This window comes from Aricia agestis, chromosome Z (genome assembly GCF_905147365.1).
Source record: "Aricia agestis chromosome Z, ilAriAges1.1, whole genome shotgun sequence".
Lineage (NCBI taxonomy): Eukaryota > Metazoa > Arthropoda > Insecta > Lepidoptera > Lycaenidae > Aricia > Aricia agestis.
The window spans coordinates 41085245-41105000 of NC_056428.1; the positions used below are offsets into that span (position 1 = coordinate 41085245).

At 36.7% G+C, this 19756-nt stretch overlaps 1 protein-coding gene across 1 annotated transcript in view; it reads right to left on the reverse strand.

Moving 5' to 3' along the window:
* LOC121738988 (probable cationic amino acid transporter) overlaps positions 1 to 19756 on the reverse strand; it is a 152433-nt gene that overhangs the window by 109419 nt on the left and 23258 nt on the right. The window contains exon 2 of the mRNA XM_042131289.1: positions 4197 to 4329. Within this exon, the coding sequence (XP_041987223.1) occupies positions 4197 to 4328 (132 nt within the window). The 5' untranslated portion in view covers position 4329. The remainder of the gene's footprint in view (positions 1 to 4196; positions 4330 to 19756) is intronic.

Here is a 19756-nt window from a genome sequence, read left to right on the forward strand (position 1 = left end):
GCTAATGCTAGTTACAGAGGTCCGCAAGGCGCAACGGTTTTGCGGCAACTGTGGTTAAAACTAAATTATATTTAAAATGAGCGCGTTGTGAAATTGACAAATTGATGATTATGTTACTTAGTGCAAAAATCTACACAAAAATGGACTTTGTACGGTTGCACCGTACACCATACCAAATTTCAGCAAATATTTTTAGTGTTTTGAGCGTACAGAAGGAGCAGACAGACAAACAGACAGACACACTTCCGCATTTTTAAGCTGTCCTGCTTCTCTAGCTGTCCCGACAAATGTTGTTTTGCCATAAAATGATTTTCCCTGTTTTCCTGCTTTTCTCTTAAAGTTTCTTCTGAATGATTTTTTCTGTAGACCTCACGGAGCCCGAGACCTTTCCAACGAATGCAAAACCGTGGAAATCGATTCGTGCGTTCTGGAGTTATAGCGTTAGGAAGGAAAACCCGACTTATTTTTATATATTAGATTGGATTGCCATGCAAAATAAATTAAACCTAGGTAAAATGTACATCTATAATGTAAGTTGTTTTGTTTCCTAATACGAGTAGTATTAAAACACGAACCCTCGTGTTGTGCGGTTGAAAATTAGATTGTTGTGTGTCTGACAGAGCGTAATACTCTGTTTATTGTTATTTTAGTTTGACAGCAGAGCCATGAGCCAGACAGATTCATGCTTCGGCACGAATGGGCCGGCTCGACCGGAGAAATACCACAGGCTCACAGAAAACTGGCGTGAAACAGCGCAAGCGCTGTATTTCGCCGAGTGAGTGAGTTTACCGGAGGCTCAATCCCCTACCCTACCCTATTTCCCTCCCTACCCTCCCCTATTCCCTTTTTTACCCTTCCCTATTATTTTTCTTTGGTGCTCTGATGGTTGCTTTCCATCAGGTGAGTCGTTTGCTCGTTTGGGCAAACGAGCAAACGACTCAATGCATAAAAAAGCAGATAATGTCAAATGCCTGCAGTTGCGTAGCTGTAGCAAGATGTTTCCACTTTAAGACTGATAATGTCATTTTACTAAACTTTTTTTATTTTTCTGACAAATATTCGTCGTGACTCGTGCGGCGTGCCAAACCATTAAATCTCTGTAATTTGTCTAACTGTCAATATCCATATTCAACATACACAGTTTTCGCGTTCCCTTGCGTACCGATATCTGTCATCGTGTCAAACAAACTCACCAGGGAGTCAACTTTGATTGAGTCTTCCTCTATTTCAGTTGAGCTTTAACGATGGGACGTGGGTTAAATTATGTTTTTAGTACAACAAAACTTACTACGAAATATTATGTGTAAACAAAATAACAGTGTTAATGTAAATAGCTCTCTAGCTACACGATGATGATGAATAGTAGCTTCCTATAGTGTTAGCACGGCGAAAAGTAGAAATGCGAAAGTATAGACAAACTGTGGACATAAACTTAAGGTGTCGTTCCGATCTTTACCGCGGCTAATCGCGACCGACAAAAATTCAATTAAAATACCACTTTATGACAGACTATAGTATATGTCATAAAGTAAGATGTTATTTGAATTTTTAGGACTATATTCTGTCATAAAGTGGCATTTTAATTAAATTTTTCGGAACGAAAATAGTTTGGAACGACACCTTAAGTTTATCTCCACCATATCTCCACAGTTTGTCTATACTTTCGCATGTCCACTGGTTACCGTGCTAGGGCTACTAGTATGAAAATATTTGGAATAAAATACGCCATCCGCCAGCGGTATTTCCGGACCTTCGAACTTGAGGAGCTGTAGCAACCTACTCGTATTCCCAATCCCTTGCAATGCGTTGCAATGTGTTCCATGGGCAACAATAATAGCTTTCCATCAGACGATCAGTTTGGCCTTTTGTTTTCTATTCCAAAATTACGCTCACAAAATATACACTCTTCGATCATGCCAGCTTTCCATAAATATCGAACTTATTCGTCCTGAAACTTTAGCGGTTCACATATCGAAATGTGAAGCGGTAAGCTAACATTGAACTTGAATCATTATAATATTATATTCATTGCACAAAAGAATACAAAATTTACAATACCGACTTTGCGCCCGTGATTCGCAGTCCGGTCCAATTCTAATGGCCCCTCTTCAAGATGGGCCAGCGCTGGGCGATCGAATGGCGCATGCGATGGCTATGCAATGGTCGCAACGCCTCTACTTACATGATGGCCGTGTTCAGTTGTGATCTCAACGTCGTTCTAGATGGAAGTGTAAGCATTAGCCATTGCGGCAATGCAAAACGTGCATTTTTAATAATTTATGACTTCACCAGGTGACCCGGTGAACTTCGTATGACCTTTCCTCCTAATATGAACCTTCTCTTGAATTCTACGCATAATTATTTCGAGACTGAAATTAAAATAATGGTTTATGGTAGTGATGATGATGACAATGATGAATGTAATAATAGCATAATATGCTTTCCGTTCCGTCCGTCCATCTTGAACAACGTTTAGATTACAACTGAACACGGCCATCATGTAGAGGGGTTGCGACCATTGCATGCGGCATTCGATCCGCCAGCGCTGGCCACTCATGTAGAGGAGCAATAACTTCACATTACGTCAAGCAGTGCGGCAGCAGCGCTGCAGCCGCACTGCTTGCGACGTAATGTGAAGGCAGCCCAAATAATAACTCTCTTGCAAAACCCAATAAATGAAAAAAAAACAAACTGGCTAGGAAAATTATAAAATGGAAAAAATATCTCTTCTATGTCGCCATGAGAAATTTAATTGACGCTTGGAGCCCATACTATTAATAAATTCAATTAGCGATAGCCTGGAAGATATTTAAGCTTATTAAGTGACTGGGAATACTCTAAAACCCAAGCATATTTTTCAATAAGAAAATTTCTAGAGAAATGAAGCATCCCGAGCTTCCTCTCAGCGTCGTTTTTCTTCGAAGAATAAAAATCTTTACAAATGAATTAAAACTTAAATTAGTTGCTAACTGGACCACTAACTTGCTTATTACCCAGTTAAGCTAAAGACATTTTTCTTGGAACATTTTATAAGCTGTGGCGTAACTAGGTATAAAGATTTTGATGAGGAGTAAAAAAATGAAAATTAAAAAAATATATAAATAATAGAAAAAAAATTATTTTATCCGGAAATCGGACAATAATTATTATTATTATTACGATTACTATACAATTATCAAAATAACGAAATATACTCTTAAAATAAAAATAACTAGGAATTATCAGAATTACATAAAAAAGATTTTGAAATAAGTTATGTGCCACGATTCGCCGTTTAAACTTTAACAACGTCCACTTTTGTAAGATAGTAGGATCACAGTAGGATTATACTACCAGCCTAGCCAGCCAGCCAGCTATCTATATTATAATCTTGACAAATATTCGCCACTCGTTGTCAAAGACCATCATAAACTATAATACTATAGTCTCTACTCTCTAGTGGCAAAGGTTGCTAACATCGACTATCGACCACGTTTATTATTATAGTTCGTAGTTATAGCACGTAGTTAATTTGAAAACGTATGTTAGTTGGTGTACAGTGTAGACTCATTTCATGTTAGCAAAGTAACAGAGTAAACGTATGTATATTTATACATAGAAAAAAAAACAAGAAAGGCTGTGGAAACTTTAGGGCACTGGACATCTAACTCTGGACTGAATATGTAATTGGTATTCTGGATTAGATAGGTAGACATTCGATTTTCGTCATGCTGCAAGAACTCATATCTAAAACTTTATTTGTAGCAAGGAAACTCGGCTTTCTCCGGAATCCAGATAGATTTCGAAGTGGCTACTGACTATAGCGGACGGACCAGATGCTGACTCAAAAAAGGTGGCGAGACAAAAAATGCCAGCAGACACGCGAAGGATCGCTATTTATGGAGATGAAGATGCCTTTGCTTAATAGTATTATGGCTATTTATCAGTGGGAATATGAAGTGGAAGTGGGACATGTCTGCCGATGGGAAGACGGTAGATATGGAGCAGACAAGTGATAGAGCGGAGACCACGCTTAGTCAAACGTAGTGTAGGACGTCCCGCAGCACGGTGGACCGACGATTTGAAGAAAGTGGCTGGCAGTGGATGGATGAGGGCTGCCTAAGATCGGGATGGTTGGCGCTCATTGGGGGAGGCCTACGTTGAGCAGTGGACGGCGATAGGTTGATAATGATGATGATGATCTGTGGAACACATACCGTGAGCCGTTGTCGTCCAGGCACCGGTATCTCCTGTCCGGTGCGAGGGTCTCGGGTGCGGATGAGCTTCGTGAACACGTTGTGGGCGTCGCGACGCAAGGCGCCCCAGTCGATGGAGCGAAACCGCTCCATCCTGAAACAAGATGATACTGTTAAGCGGCCCTGGATTTATGAATGGGCAGTATAGGCCATGGCCTATGGGCGGTAGCATCTTATGGCATTCTCGAGGGGGCAGCAGCGTCCTAGAATGGCGGCAGAGTGGGGCGGCGAAATTAAAGTGGCCTACGTTCATAAAAATATAAATTCTGCATTGCTGTTAAGACTGGCAGTTAAACTTCGCAAGATTTGTGAAATCAGAGCAAAACTCCAGAACTATACACACGCTTGACGCTTCTTACATTCTTGACGCGCTGGAGTAAGGATCAGTTCACAGTGCAAAGAGACGAGACAAAACGATGCAAACATTTAAAAATAAGCTATACTTAAAATGGGGTCGTAAAATGGATGGTTGTCCAAACGTTCATTACATCGTTATCTAAAAATTATCTGAAGGTATACAAAAAAATTTGGCGTGGTACAAACTAGGAAGATGCTTAAAGTCAGTAGAAGCCTAGCCTAAGAAATAGGCTTTGAAAATCTACTACGAACAGTAAAGCAGCTAAATATATTAGTATGCGCACGCTGCTCATTATAAGGGAAGTTTCTAAATTAATTTCGCCGGCTTCCAAGTTAAACTACTTACAAATATTAATATGCAGACTCATAATATCAGCGACATAGTTCGGCGAGTATGACGCCACACCTCAACCATTTTGTCGACCGTCGACATTGTTTGTCGCGAAATCTGTACTCGTATAATAATGGAGTCGTTATACAAATTGTTTACCGTAACGCGGCCAGATTTTATCATGCTCTAAATATTAATTTAGCTACTGAAAGATATTCATTTTGTTGCATAAACGTCTCTGTGGTCTGAACTCTAGTAGTTGACAGTTTGACTTTTTTAATATAAGTATTCATAAATAATCGGCCAAGTGCGAGTCGGACTCGCGCACGAAGGGTTCCGTACCGTTATAGAGAAAAAATAGGCCAAAAATTGTGTTTTTGTATGGGAACCCCCCTTAATTATTTTTTTTATTTAAATATTATTACTAATTATAAAAGAACACATTTATATTAGGCCTTTGTGATAATTTCGTGCGTTCCTTTTATCGTTATTGATTACGAGCAATAAAAGCCAAAAAAATCACGTTTGTTGTATGGGAGCCCCCCTTAAATATTAATAATATTTTGTTTTTAGTATTTGTTGTTATAGCGGCAACACAACACAATCTGTGAAAATTTCAGAAGTCTATCTATAGCGGTTCTTGAGATACATCTTGGCGACAGACAGACAGACAGACAGACAGACAGACAGACAGACAGACAGACAGACAGACGGACAGACGGACAGACAACGAAGTCTTAGTAATAAGGTCCCGTTTTTACCCTTTGGGAACGGAACCCTAAAAACTACATAATATTCTTACATTTTAAATCTCGCCAAACTAATTGTCGAGCCGCGCTCATGAACAAAGTTAACAATAATTACTAAAATTACAATTAATAAAAAATAATAGTATGAGTCTCCCGCAAGATACATAGTAACATGTAAATCAACAGTCCCCTTTCAGCCAGGTGCGAGTCGGAGCACGAAGGGTACCGTAGCGGTATAGAGCGAAAGTAGACAAAAAATGGTGTTTTTTGTATGGGAGCCCCCTTAAATATTGACTTTATTTTAATTCTATTATTAATTATTAAATTACAATTAAGGATTTGTGAAACTTTCAAGTGCCTAGCTCTTACTATTGATTAAGAGCAAAGAGGGTGAAAAAAATCACGTTTCTTGTAGGGAGGCTCCCTTAAATAATATTAACTCTATTTTATTTTTAGTATTTTAGAGCGACAACAGGTATACACAATCTGTGAAAATTTCAGAAGTCTACAGTTGACAGACAGACAGTCAGACAGACGGACAGACAACGAAGTCTTAGTAATAGGGTCCCGTTTTTTCCCTTTGGGTACGGAACCCTAAAAAATGACGATGATGCTTATGTTATCCATTTGTATGACGTTGAAACGCCCAGAAGCACTCAGCGAATAAACATCAACGGGCCTTCGCATGACAATATTCATTTAACACTTTTTTATTTGTTCTTTTCTTTTGGTTTGTTGACAGTTGCTGGATGCTGAGCATGTTTACATTGAAACACATCAATGTAAACATGATCGAGATCAGCAAATCCAGCGACGGCATAGATTGATATCGGCATCCTCTAGACTCTTCTGTTTTAAAATTCCATTCAATTCCATACAATACAAGTCGTTGGCTTTTTGAAAATATTGATAACTTGATGATAACCCATAACTCCGTTGCGGCAAAAATAGTTTATCGCGCGGAAATTTTGCCGCACCAGAAACTATCATAATAATATGTCCTTTTCCGTCTTACAAAGCAAATTTATCTAAATCGGATCATCCGTTTATACGTTAAGAGGTAACAAACAGTAAAACAGACAGACGTGTCTGTTTTACTGTTTGTTAAGTACCTGTTACTGTTACTGTTCGTTTGTTGCCTGTCTGTTTGACTGTTTGTTACGTACACGTCTCGGATAATATTAGTAAGAATATCTCCATTCATATTATCTATTTTTAAAAAGCCCCCAGCTTTTCGCGTTAAAAAAACGAATTAGTTTTCCAATCTCGCAATACCGCATGTAGTTTTGCGGTACAGAACCACAATTTAGAATCGATATCCCGTATTGAATACGGATTTAATTAAAAACCGTTTACAAGCTACAGTGATATTTGTTTTAGTCCAGCGCGTAGGCTGTCCTCATGTTCCCTTCATACACGAGGCTGTATCGATCTCAAAAAAACGTGTGACTTTTTGAGTTTTTAAACAGTCTTCGTATTATTGAGTTTTACGTTAATAAAATTTAAACTAAGCGCGTACTCATTAACCGTTGCTTAAGAGTTAAGATTACGTTCGAAATGTGTATTTAAAATGTTCGACAAATGTTAAGTTATATTATCATCTAGTTAAGTGTTATAGAATTTATAAAATACTAGCTGGCCCAGCAGACGTTGTTTTGCCATATACATTATTTTTAGTATCAATACAAAAGTAGATTCAAACTTACTCTCAGGCCTTACGTATATACATAATTATACAAAATATTGAAATCGGTTGACCCGTTTTGAAGGAGTTCGCGCACAGGTGACACGAGAATTTTGTATATAGATAGATAGATCTTAGTGTCATATTATGTGACATCATTAAGTATGACGTGTGTATTAGGAAACACTAGATAATTATGGTGTAAGATGTAAGTGTATGATTTGTTGTGTTCTAAGAAGCTGTTGCGTAATGGACGTTATTGTAGCTAAAATATACCCAACTACCACTGAATAAATTATACACCTCATTATATCAGGCACCTACACAAAATGACATTTCATATTTGCGTACCCAACTTGAAATAAATAAATAAATAAAAATAAAAAAGCCTTTTATTTCCTCTAACTTAAGCTAGTTTTACAATTTACTATATTTTACTAGTGCTTTAACAACTTTTTTCTTTTGACTCTACATAATACATATTATTTACAGTAATATAAACTTAGTAAAAATGTTACAATTTTTTTAAGTTTTTTGAAAAATTCATATAATTATGTAAATATTTTTAAATGAGGAACCCCTCTCGGGTAAAGGCCTCTTCCAAACCTAACCATTTTTCCGGTCATGGGCCACGTCTTGCCAGTTTGGCCCTGCAACGTTTCTTAAGTCGTCATCCCAGCGTGCGTGTGGTTCGCTTTCGTCCACCGATGGTCTTTAAGCCGGATTATATGTCCGGCCCATTTCCACTTTAGTTTTTGTGCGTACTGAATGGCGTCTATTACTTTAGTCCTGGATCTTATCTCTTCATGTCTTATTTTTTGGATTTTTTTAACGTTTATCATGCTTCTCTCCAGAGCCCTATGGCAGGTATTTATCTTGTTTTTAGAACGTTTGTGAACTTCCATGTTTGGCTTCCATATGTTAAACATGGGATAAGACATGTATCCATTGCCCTTTTCTTTAGTTTTATAGGTATCATATCGTTTTTGAAGACTTCTTTATAACTCCAATATTTGTTCCATGTGTTCCTGATTCTTCGATCAACTTCTAGAATATAATTGTTTCTTTTAAATCCTATTTGTTTTCCTAAATATATATAATCATCTACATATTCTAAGCTTTCATTGTTTATTTTTATTTCTTTTCTTTTATAATTGGTCATTACTTTTGTATTCGATATGTTTATCTCGAGACCTACATTTTTACTAGCTCTACACAGGTCTGTTATCATTTTTTGTAATTGTGAGCTGGTTTCAGCAAACACCACTAGATTGTCTGCGAATCTTAAATGACTAAGGTTTTTACCTTGTATTGATAAGCCTTGTTTTTCCCAATCCAGCTTATTTATGATATTTTCTAGCACAGCGCTAAATAGCTTTGGTGATATAGGGTCCCCCTGTCTCACACCTCTTGCAATTGCAAACGTTGGCCCGAAAGATTGCAGCCTGACTCTGCTTGTGCCCTTGTTATAAAGTTTTTTAAGTATTTCTATATAGTCTGACTCTACCTCCTGTGCTTCGAGAGCTTCCCATATGCTTTTATACGAAACAGGATCGAAGGCTTTTTGGTAATCGATATAAGCAATATACAGTGGGCTGCTGAACTCCTGATATTTTTCTATAATTAGCTCCACTGTATGAATGTGGTCTATTGTCGAATATCCTTTCCTAAAGCCCGCCTGTTCGATGGGTTGTTTTTGCTCAAGTAATTTACTGAGTCTGCTGTTTACAACTGTAGAGAAGAGCTTGTATAAAGTAGGCAGCAAGCTTATAGGCCTATAATTGCCAATGTTTTTTGGATCTCCTTTTTTATATAATAGAATTATAATAGAGTCGGACCATTGAGTTGGAGTTTCTAGGGTTTTCATTATCATATTAAATAAGTTTGTGATTGGTAGAGTTAGTATCTCCTCGCCATATTTAATAGCTTTGTTTGTTATATTATCTGCCCCCGAGCTTTTCTCAGTTCTTAGTTTTCTTATTGCTTTAACTACCTCCTCATTCTCTACCGGTTTTATGTTATGGCTTGGGGGATTGACTGACATTTCTGATTGCATCACATATGCAGTTTGGTTCTCTGTCGCACTATACAATTTTTTGTAAAAGTCAGTTGCAATATTTATGATTTTGTTCCGGTTGTATTTGCACCCTTCAGTGTTTTTTAAACTCTCTATCCAATTTCTTTTTGTTTGCAGCTCCTTATAACCTCTTTTTGAGCTTGATTTTTGTTGCAGATATTTTTTAATAGTGTTGGCTCTATATTTTTTATAGTCTCTTCTAATATATTTGCTAATCAATTTATATAGAGCTCTCAATTCGTTCTTCATTGCTCGGGTTTTTTTTGCTGGTGTTTTTTATTTGCTGTCGTCTTTTGATTAAGTTCTTGGTTTGTTCTGTAAGTACATTTCTTTCTTTCCGACCTCTACATTTTTTCTGGAAGCATTTTTCAAGCTCAACTTGAAATACAAACAAACAAATAATATAAGAAAGCTTAGGCCTTAGGTATATCGTAGAGTGACACAAAGCGCGACGCTACGCTGCATTTTTATGAAATTAAAATTAAACTTTATGCAGTACACAAAAAGATAGAAGTTTCATCGCAAGCGGCACCGCGGTCCGCGGTACACCGCGGCAGCTGGCTCGCGAAAATTGTATAAACGCGTATCTTTTATGACAATGTAGATGTTAGCATAAAACAGTTTATCATCCACCCTTTCAGAGCTCGAAAAATAACTTCCTTTATGGAAAGTAGAGACCCGAGACCGCAAATAACGATAGAACTGTCTCTTATAATGCTGGAGGCTGAAGCCCCATTAGTATAGCGGAGTTGTTATGAATACTTACTAACTGCTAGTACTATATATTATGCCAGTTTTACTAACCAAAATAATAGTTTTAGCGAGTTCGTAGTGTTTCGAAGAACGCCTCCGTGGTCTAGTGGTATAGAGCGCGGCTCTTAACTCGGAGGTCGTGGGTTCGATTCCCGCGTTGGAAACATGTTATTTTCAAGTTTGGTTATGACAATGCAGGCTCATCACCTGATTGTCTGACAAGTAAGATGATCAATGGGTCGGATGGGCATGTAAAAAGTCAGTCCTGCGCCTGATCCCTCGCCGGTCGTGTCGGTCTTCCGTCCCACTGGGTTATGAGAGTAAAGGAATAAAGAGTGCTCTTGTGTACTGCGCACACACTTGTGCACTATAAAATTACCCCTGCCGGCCTGGTTTCAATGAAACCGGCCACCGTCACCGAAACCGGTGTTGGAGCTATTATTATTATTAGTGTTTCGATTGTAGTTTATTCGGGGCGTGGCTCAACTTTGTTAAAATATGCTACGCTATGCAGAAATTCGTTTCAGAATAAAAAAAATCAGAAACAAAAACTATGATATATCAATTAATTTGACTGAATATAACCCTGCATAGAAAATTATAAAAATTGGTTTAAGTGTGAATAGGAATCTAACTTACAGAGAAATAACTTTTTGCATTCATTTGGGGTAACCCGTTATAATTAACTTTAATAATAAATAAATTACCTATGTCATTAACCTAATTATTGTTACAGTAACTTTGGTATATTATCTTAAGAGTGAGCAGATCGTTTTCTCTTTGGACGTTTTACATACCACCACCAAAAAATTAATTATATAGAGCAGATGTAAATCTAATCTTGAAACAATAATATCACTCCCCTTAAAAATACTGCAGCTACATTAAAAATACTTAGATATTGTCGTAACGTTAAATTGCCTTCGCTTTTAGTGGCATGGTTCACTCTCGTGTTTGTAAAAAGAGCAAAATTACTTGATTTAAAGTAGCTACATCTCGGTAAAAGTTCCAGAGCGGGAATCCAGGTCGGGCCAATATTATACTTGCTTATTCTCGGTAGTAGTTCGGGTTTCATTACGCGTTTCACGTATAGAAACAAAGATATTAGACCAGCTATACTAAACCTGCGGCCCGCCGGGACTACATCATTGGGCCCCGTGACTGTGAACCACTTTGAGTTTATGGCCACCGAAAAATTAGTGCACGCACGCGCCGAGATCTGACTTGTTTTGTCGACTATTCAATCGCAAATTTTAAACAACGGTATTTTTAGGGTTCCGTACCCAAAGGGTAAATGGTCTGTCCGTCTGTCCATCTGTCCGTTTGTCTGTCTGTCTGTCTGTCTGTATATCGCCAGGCTGTATCTCAAGAACCGCTATAGCTAGACTTCTGAAATTTTTACAGATTGTGTATATCTCTGGGGGGCTCCCATACAACAAACGTGATTTCTTTGGCCTTTTTTGCTCGATATCAATAATGGCAACAGATAGGCACTTGAAATTTTCCCTAGGCCTTATATTATATATACGTGTTTTAAATAATAAATAATAATATTTAAATGAAATTCAAACTAAAGGGGTAATCCCATACAAAAAACATAATTTTTGGCCTATTTATTATGTTTGCTCTATAACGGTGCGGAACCTTTCGTGCGCGAGTCCTACTCGCACTTGGCCGGTTACAAAGGTCTACAAAATCGAAAAAAAATGTTGCCTGCAAACTAATAGCAGTTTCTATAAGAGTTTTGTGTGCACGATATATGTTTCTAAGAAGTTTTCTTTCTATCAGCTCAGATTTTAAGATATTTCATTACAAAGTTTCAAAAATCTCGCATATTTTTAGCCTATTTCAGAATCACGTTGTAATTGAAAGTACTCATTTTTATTAGTTTTGAGAAATGCATGCCAGAGAGAAATACACTTTTTATTGACAACGTAACTTGTTTCAATGGCAGGTAGGTATTACACGCATCAATATTATCATGATTCTAGTATCACGCGATTCACAAGTTCTAGTGCGATACTGCGATTTGGCCTATTACACTATCATTATCACGGAATTGAGTTATGACTAATATCCCCAATGTTATGACGGTTTTTTAAATGCTTTACCTAGCTTATACTACATGGAGTAACAATTTTTGTATGAAAAAAGAAAGTATAGTTTTCTCGACTCTATGAGATCTTAATAATAGATGTATATATTTCCTAAACATGTTTTATCAAAACTCATGAAAATAAATTATTCCAACAGTTATAAAATGATTTCGAAATAGATTAAAATTCGAGATTTTTGAAATTTTGGAATGAGATATCTTAAAAACCTGAGCTGATAGAAAGAAAATTTCTTAGAAACATGTGATCAGGGCAAAAAGTTCTTACAGAAACAGCTTTTAGTTTTCAGGAAACAAAACTACTGTTGACTAGTGTTATTTCACCTTTTAGTACTTAATATTTGGTTGCAGCCCGCGACACCAGGCGAAAATGTGTTTGTGGCCCGTATAAAATAAACGTTGAGTACTAAACTGCTCTAGTACTATAAATTTTAAATAGATCTTTCTATTATATTAAATTCTCGTGTCACAATGTTAGTTACCGTCCGAAACGGCTTTACTGATTTTTACCAAATTTTATATGCATCTTCAGTAGGTCTGAGAATCGGCTACTGGCTACTTTTTATAATACTTTTTATAAACAATAGTAAATTATTACAATTTACAACTCGAGACTGACGGCGACCGTTGTTTGTGCGAAGGGATAGATAGGACGGGACGTTGCCATGGTGCCATACTTATTTAGCCACTTCCATAAAATAATATGGGCGAAATACTTTATATGGCAAAACAACGTTTGCCGGGACAGCTAGTTTCTGCATCATATATATAGCGCAAACGTATAGTCTAGTTTGACTCTCGAATTGAAGGAGCTTGTAGGTTCGATTCTCGTGTTGGAACAATCCTCCTGCCTTAATATCTCGCCAGTCTTGTCAGTCATCCGTTTCCCTATTATATTTTAAGTGTGAAGAAACAAACGTGTCTTTCACGTGTAAATACATAGGATACACGGATACACACTTGGGCACTATAAACTCCTGCGATGTCTAGCTAAGTTTCCATAAGCACCACCAAATACACGTCCTACATATTGGCGTGAAAGCCTTACGTATTCAATTTATGTAAAGCGATATAAAATGTCCAGGCCATGCTGCTATATTTAGTAGAATAAAGGTCAGACGCGTATTTATCACATCGTTTATGATATATACAACAATAGATGACGGCATTTATTAGCGGGTAGGGTTCCGTACCCAAAGGGTAAAAACGGGACCCTATTACTAAGACTTCGTTGTATGTCCGTCTGTCTGTCTCCAGGCTGTAATATAATGGAATAGAATAGAATATAATAGAACAGAACAGAACAGAATAGAATATAATAAAATCTGGAACAGAAAAGAATAGAATAGAATTTATTTGTGAAATGCAGGTACATGTCAAAGGTGTTAAAACTTAGTAACAATGGTTTCTCTACATTTCCACCTTCGTCAAGGTATACAAATATTTCGAAGTACATCATAATTGTCAATTTTACTTATTTATTATTAGCTACTAGCTGTTTGACCGTCGACGACGACGACTCGGTATTCGATAAAACACGAATAAAATGACATTTCCTAAAAATGATTCCTAGCTAGATCGATCTATCGGCCCCGAAACCCCCTATATACTAAATTTCATGAAAATCGTTGGAGCCGATTCCGAGATTCCAATTATATATATATATATATATATATATATATATATATATATATATATATATATATATATATATATATATATATATATATATATATATATATTATATATATAAACGGTGGAAACGAGCAATTCTTGTATATATATATATATACAAGAATTGCTCGTTTCAAGATAAGATATTACTTAAATAATTAACCGACTTAAAAAAAACGAGGAGGTTATATTTTCGGCTGTGGATATATTTTTTTTGTATGTTCGACCACTACTCCGCCTGTCTGATTGATTATTTTTTATACCGACAAGGAAAGTTTTTAAGCGCTATTTTATTTATTTTAGTCGTTGATAATATATACGCCCATAGTTATAGCTGTCTTTTCTTTTTGCTGCATATGCCTATGCCTCTAGAAACCCACTTAGGTTTTCTTTTATTATTTATTTTTATTTCCTTATAAGGAAAGCACAAATCGTGCAATAGTGTCACAGTGTCAATAAAAGTGCGGTAGGCTATGTTAACATCGTCAGTCATATACACATCCGAGAAACTAATCTGCTCGCTAGCCTCTTTAAATTTCTGCATGTTTTCTTTAGAGTAGTCTCGCGTTTTTATTCGCCATGAAGTAATAAGACCAGTTTTCTTCACAGGACATTGCACAATCTGAGCAGTGTGATCAGACAACGCTAGTTCCTTTACATTGCTAACGCGGCCGCGAAAATTCGCAGCAAAGTTGTCGATGCACGAACCACTACTTAATCTAGTTGGTAGTCTAATTTGCAGTTTTAAATTAAAATTTGACAGTACATTTTCAAAATCTATAGTAAGTTTGTTTTATTCATTATATTTATATTAAAATCTCCACAGATCTAGAGAGTGGAAATTTTCAAAGATTATGTATATATTATAATAATTATGTTGTCACTATAATAACAGCAAATACTAAAAACAAAATAAAATTATCGTACAGCAAACGTCATTTTTTGGCCTTTTTCGCACTTTAGATATTGATATAGGACTTTGAGAAAAAATCAAGTACCTACCTGTTGCCATTATTGAAGGTAGGTACTTGAATTTTTCTCAAAGTACTTAGTTATAATATGACTGTGTACTTTAATATTTAATGTGTACTTGAATATTTAATAATTATATTAAAATAAAATATAAATTAAGGGGGGCTCCCATACAAAAAACACAATTTTCACCTTATTTTGCTCTATAATGGTACGGAACCCTTCGTGCGCACTTCGCCGATTTTTTACACCCGCCACATCGTTAACCAGAATTATCTGTTGTGGGCTCATTTGTTAAAATCCTCTGAAAGGACGCGTTAAAGGCTGCCTTTACACCATAGTTGTATTGCCACTTCCCAGAACTGCGTTTTAAAGATCCAATAGATGCTCTTAGCGAGATGCCTGATCTAAATAAAGCGATTCTATTGCATCCCAAAAACCCAACATGACGAATCTATAAGGATTCTGTTTAGCCATCTGGCTACGGAACCCTAAAAGTCGAACACAGCTCTAATTCCACGAGTGATCTTGAAGTTGTGCGCGGCTTATAATATATTAAGGTTGCTATGCCTACATAAAACCGATCTAGTAAGGGCCAACCCACATGTACCACAACCACACGACATCGTAACGACAAAATGTCGTCGAGCAGTGGTTACGTGTGAATGGTGTCGCTGCAGCTTTATGTACTTGCGTTGTGGTACCGATAAAATGCCGACGTGGTTTCGTTGTCGTTAGTGGTTGCGACGTGGTTAAGAACGAAAGTCAATGAAACGGAAGGGAGGAAGAGCGCGGGCGGTGTGCGCGCTGTCATTGCATCGACGCAACGTTGTAGTTGCGATGTGATTGCTATGTGGTTGCGACGTGGTTGCGACGTGGTCGGCCGTGGTTGCAATGTGGTCGGTATTTGACAAGTGGTCGACACTCGACAACGACTGCAAAATGTGGTACGTGTGAATGGTCTAGTAACTAGTTCATTTACAATACGAAATATACGCCCGACCACGTGGTGTAGTTGTCGTGTGGCTGTGGTTGTGGTACGTGTGGGTTGGCCCTAAAAGAGCATTTAGCACGCTTTAGAATCGAACGAAAAGGAACAAGTAAAGTACCTATAATAAATAAAGCGTCAAACACCTTTGCTGCATTTTTGTAACGATTCGAACAATGCATTGTATCGTTTGCCTTCCGAGAAACGCGCATCTCAAGCGCACTCAGCCCTATATTGAACAAACAATTCCTTTACATTTTATTCCCTTTGCTTTCAAAGAGAAAAGTATAATGAACAATCAGCACTTTACATGAAAACGCTTAACTTTAACGTTTTTAATTAACCTTTTGTAGTTTCATCTTCAAATGAAAATATTTTTCCTCTTAATTTGATTGCTTTCTGTTGAACTATAGCCTTTTCGATTAAAATCTAAAATAAGTGATGTAAGCTTTGGATTAAAGTATTTAATTAAGCGATTGCTCGTAAGGAATGTTATTACTCCGGATTCATTTCAGTAAAATATTTCTTTGGAAAGTAAAGAGATAATTTAGTTAAGTGGAAAATGTTTAAAAATTAAAGTATTCATTGGTTTGAGCACACAGTGTCACAATCAGAATATCTTAATGCTTTTAACGAGACCGTCAGTATTGATTTAAGAATAGTCCGATTTTACTTTCATTATAAATAGGTTCCGAAGCAAGCTATAGGCTCCCACGCACAGTTAAAGCACACATTAAGTCAATTCAAAGACAAAGACGCTTAGAAATCTTTCCACAAGCTACTTCTTGTGAACTATCTTTTCAAAGCCTTTAACAAATTTGCAATGTAAGTTCTCCATAAACTGTTTAACTTTGTATTTTAGTAAGCGGTTCATGTTTTACCGCAAATCAGGTGCCTTACTCCCGAAACTGATATCAATTTGATACGAGTCTGATTTCGATTTCGTTTTTGATGTCATTGTAACGCGTAGGAATTCCGGAACAAAATCGTATCAAAATCGAGATGTTGACATGGCGTCTTGTCAACGTCGTTATGGCAACGTTGTATTGTTATTTAAAATTATTAGAAGGTTACGAAAAATATGAAATATTATGTAATGTTTGTGTTTTTTCGTCATACCATAAAAAAACATTTCTTTAAACATTACATGGATGTGCTCATTTTCTACTTTAGTGGGTTTAAAATGGTTATTTTCGTTAAGGAACATCTTGACATGAAACAAATATGTAAATTCTCTTTTGTAGTTACACTTAACATTGTCATAAGTACCTATACATATTCTAATATATTTTGTAGACATCAAAAGTTAGTTTTTATTTGGACAATAATGGTCCGTCCGACGCACTTTACTTATTTATACGTGGGAGAGCCATGCTTCGCCACGATTGGGCCGGCTCGTACGGAGAAATACCACGTTCTCACAGAAAACCGGCGTGAAACAGCGCTTGCGCTGTGTTTCGCCGAGTGAGTGAGTTTACCGGAGGCCCTATTCCCTTCCCTATCCTCCCCTATTCCCTTCCCTTCCCATCCCTACCCTCCCCTATTACCCTATTCCCTCTTAAAAGGCCGGTAACGCACCTGCAGCACTTCTGATGCTGCGAGTGTCCATGGGCGACGGAAGTTGCTTTCCATCAGGTGACCCGTTTGCTCGTTTGCTTCTTCTTTCATAAAAAAAAATCTATAAATGTTGTTGAGATTCCTGGAAGAAAATCCAGGAATCGCAAAAGGGTACAAGCGGGCGAGCCAAGCTAAGCACGATAACAAACTTAAATGGGACCGTATAGCTGTAGAGATACATTGGAGGTGCCATCAATCACATTAAAAAAGCTTGCAGGCGAGGTATATTATTATGTTAAAATAATAATGAATTAATATTTATTATCAACAAAAAATAAAACGACACCATACAATCGATACCACAGTGACCCTAAAAACGTTTACATTACCTAACTCGTCAACAATCGATCTCAATCTATGTCGATGCCTCTGTTGCTACCGTGAAATTTGACGTTTGTTAACGATCTGAAATTCGATTCTCAGACAATTTTGTTTCTCGCGAGCACCTAAGATTTCGATTTGGCGAATGTTTCGATGCTGATTAGTTCCAAATTGAGCCACATCCCGATCGTGCGCTATTTTAGATGTCTAAAGCATGTCTAAAGTGTCAAAAGCCGTTGAAATCGAAAATCGAAATCGATATCAGTTTCGGGAGTAAGCCCCCAGTCATATTTTACCGAAAACCATTATGTCTTATGTGTTTTGTTAATAATTCCATTTGTCTGACAATTTGTAATTTTGTTTGCCTGTCTCAACATCACGCAAAATCTACTGAATTTAAAATAAGTATGTCACAATTTTTCGTTAAAAAAGCTTCTTGAGAACAAGACCTATTGACCCTCGGTCGGTCGTGCTTTTAAAATTACGCCGTCGGTCAAACCCCAGCGTGAATAAACACAATATCACATGCGCGAGCTCAAATAAGTTGCGATTATATCGAAATATGATTCCTTTTAGCAAGCTAAAGAACTTTTAGATCCAAAGAACGGAGTAGCTACGATTAATTCAAATATAGTTATTTGTCATCCTCGCAAAACAACAGTGAAAGTGGACGTGACGTTCCGGGGCATTTAGCGTGGGCTTGTTAGGTGTAGCCATGGAGTTTAAGTGGCCCGGTGCAGCTGCCCACCTGTTGAACGACTATGCTAGCCTCGACAGACTGAATTAAAATAAAGTTTATTTTTTAAAGATCTTTGTATGTTGTCGCTACGAAAAAATAATTGACCACTATGAACATGCCTATTTTATTTTTCAATAGAATTAATAGTCCAAACCACGACGCGAGTCACACAACCTCACAAGAAAACTTCAAATAGTATATGAAATTGAAGGTTTTGATACCGGTCGTCCATTTTAAAGAGAATACCTAACCCCCCTTTTCCAATACCGTTCCAGTACTCATGATAAATCCCTTCGATCCTCTAACAATGCACTCCTTTCTTGCCCTTCTCATAGATCGGACATCATCCACTCGTCTTTCAATGTACAGGCTATTATTCTCTGGAATTCTCTTCCTCGTGACATCAGGCTAACCAAAACCAGGGACACATTTAAGCGCAAAGTGCGTGAGTTTTATTTGAAGCAATTGGCAGAAATGTATTAAATAATTATTGTAATCTATGATAGTTTTTATATGTATATTATTATTATTTTATAAAATATATATAATATACTTATATATTATTATTTAAGTATATAAGTAGGTATATAAATAAATAATATATAATATTTACTAGTATTTTTAAATTATATAAAGTACTTTTGATATTTTATGTAAAAATAATAAATAATATTTTGTATTAATAGATTAGATATTATATATTTTTTTATAGTATTTAGTAGAATAGTCTCACTCTATTAGGTATAATGTTTGCTTATGAGTTATGACTTAAGTTATATTTAGATTACTCTTCATTTATTTTATTTATTTTCTTCATCCTTTCGCACTATTGGCACCTACACAATTTTGTTTCTGGACACCTAAAGGTTGACTGGTAGAGAATGACATCTGGCATTAAGTCCGCCTATGTACCAACATTGTGCAAAAAGCATAAATAAATAAATAAATAAATAAATATCGAGTGACGCTAAAACCGACTTTCTTTAAATTACAGAGATCTCTTCGTCGCACTTCCGAGCACGATCACAATATACCTACTCTCAACCGCTGCTAAGAATCGCTTTTGAAACGATTTTATTTTATATGGAGAGTAAAACATTGTAAAATAATATACAAGAACATCATGTTGCCCGAAACTATTTAGAA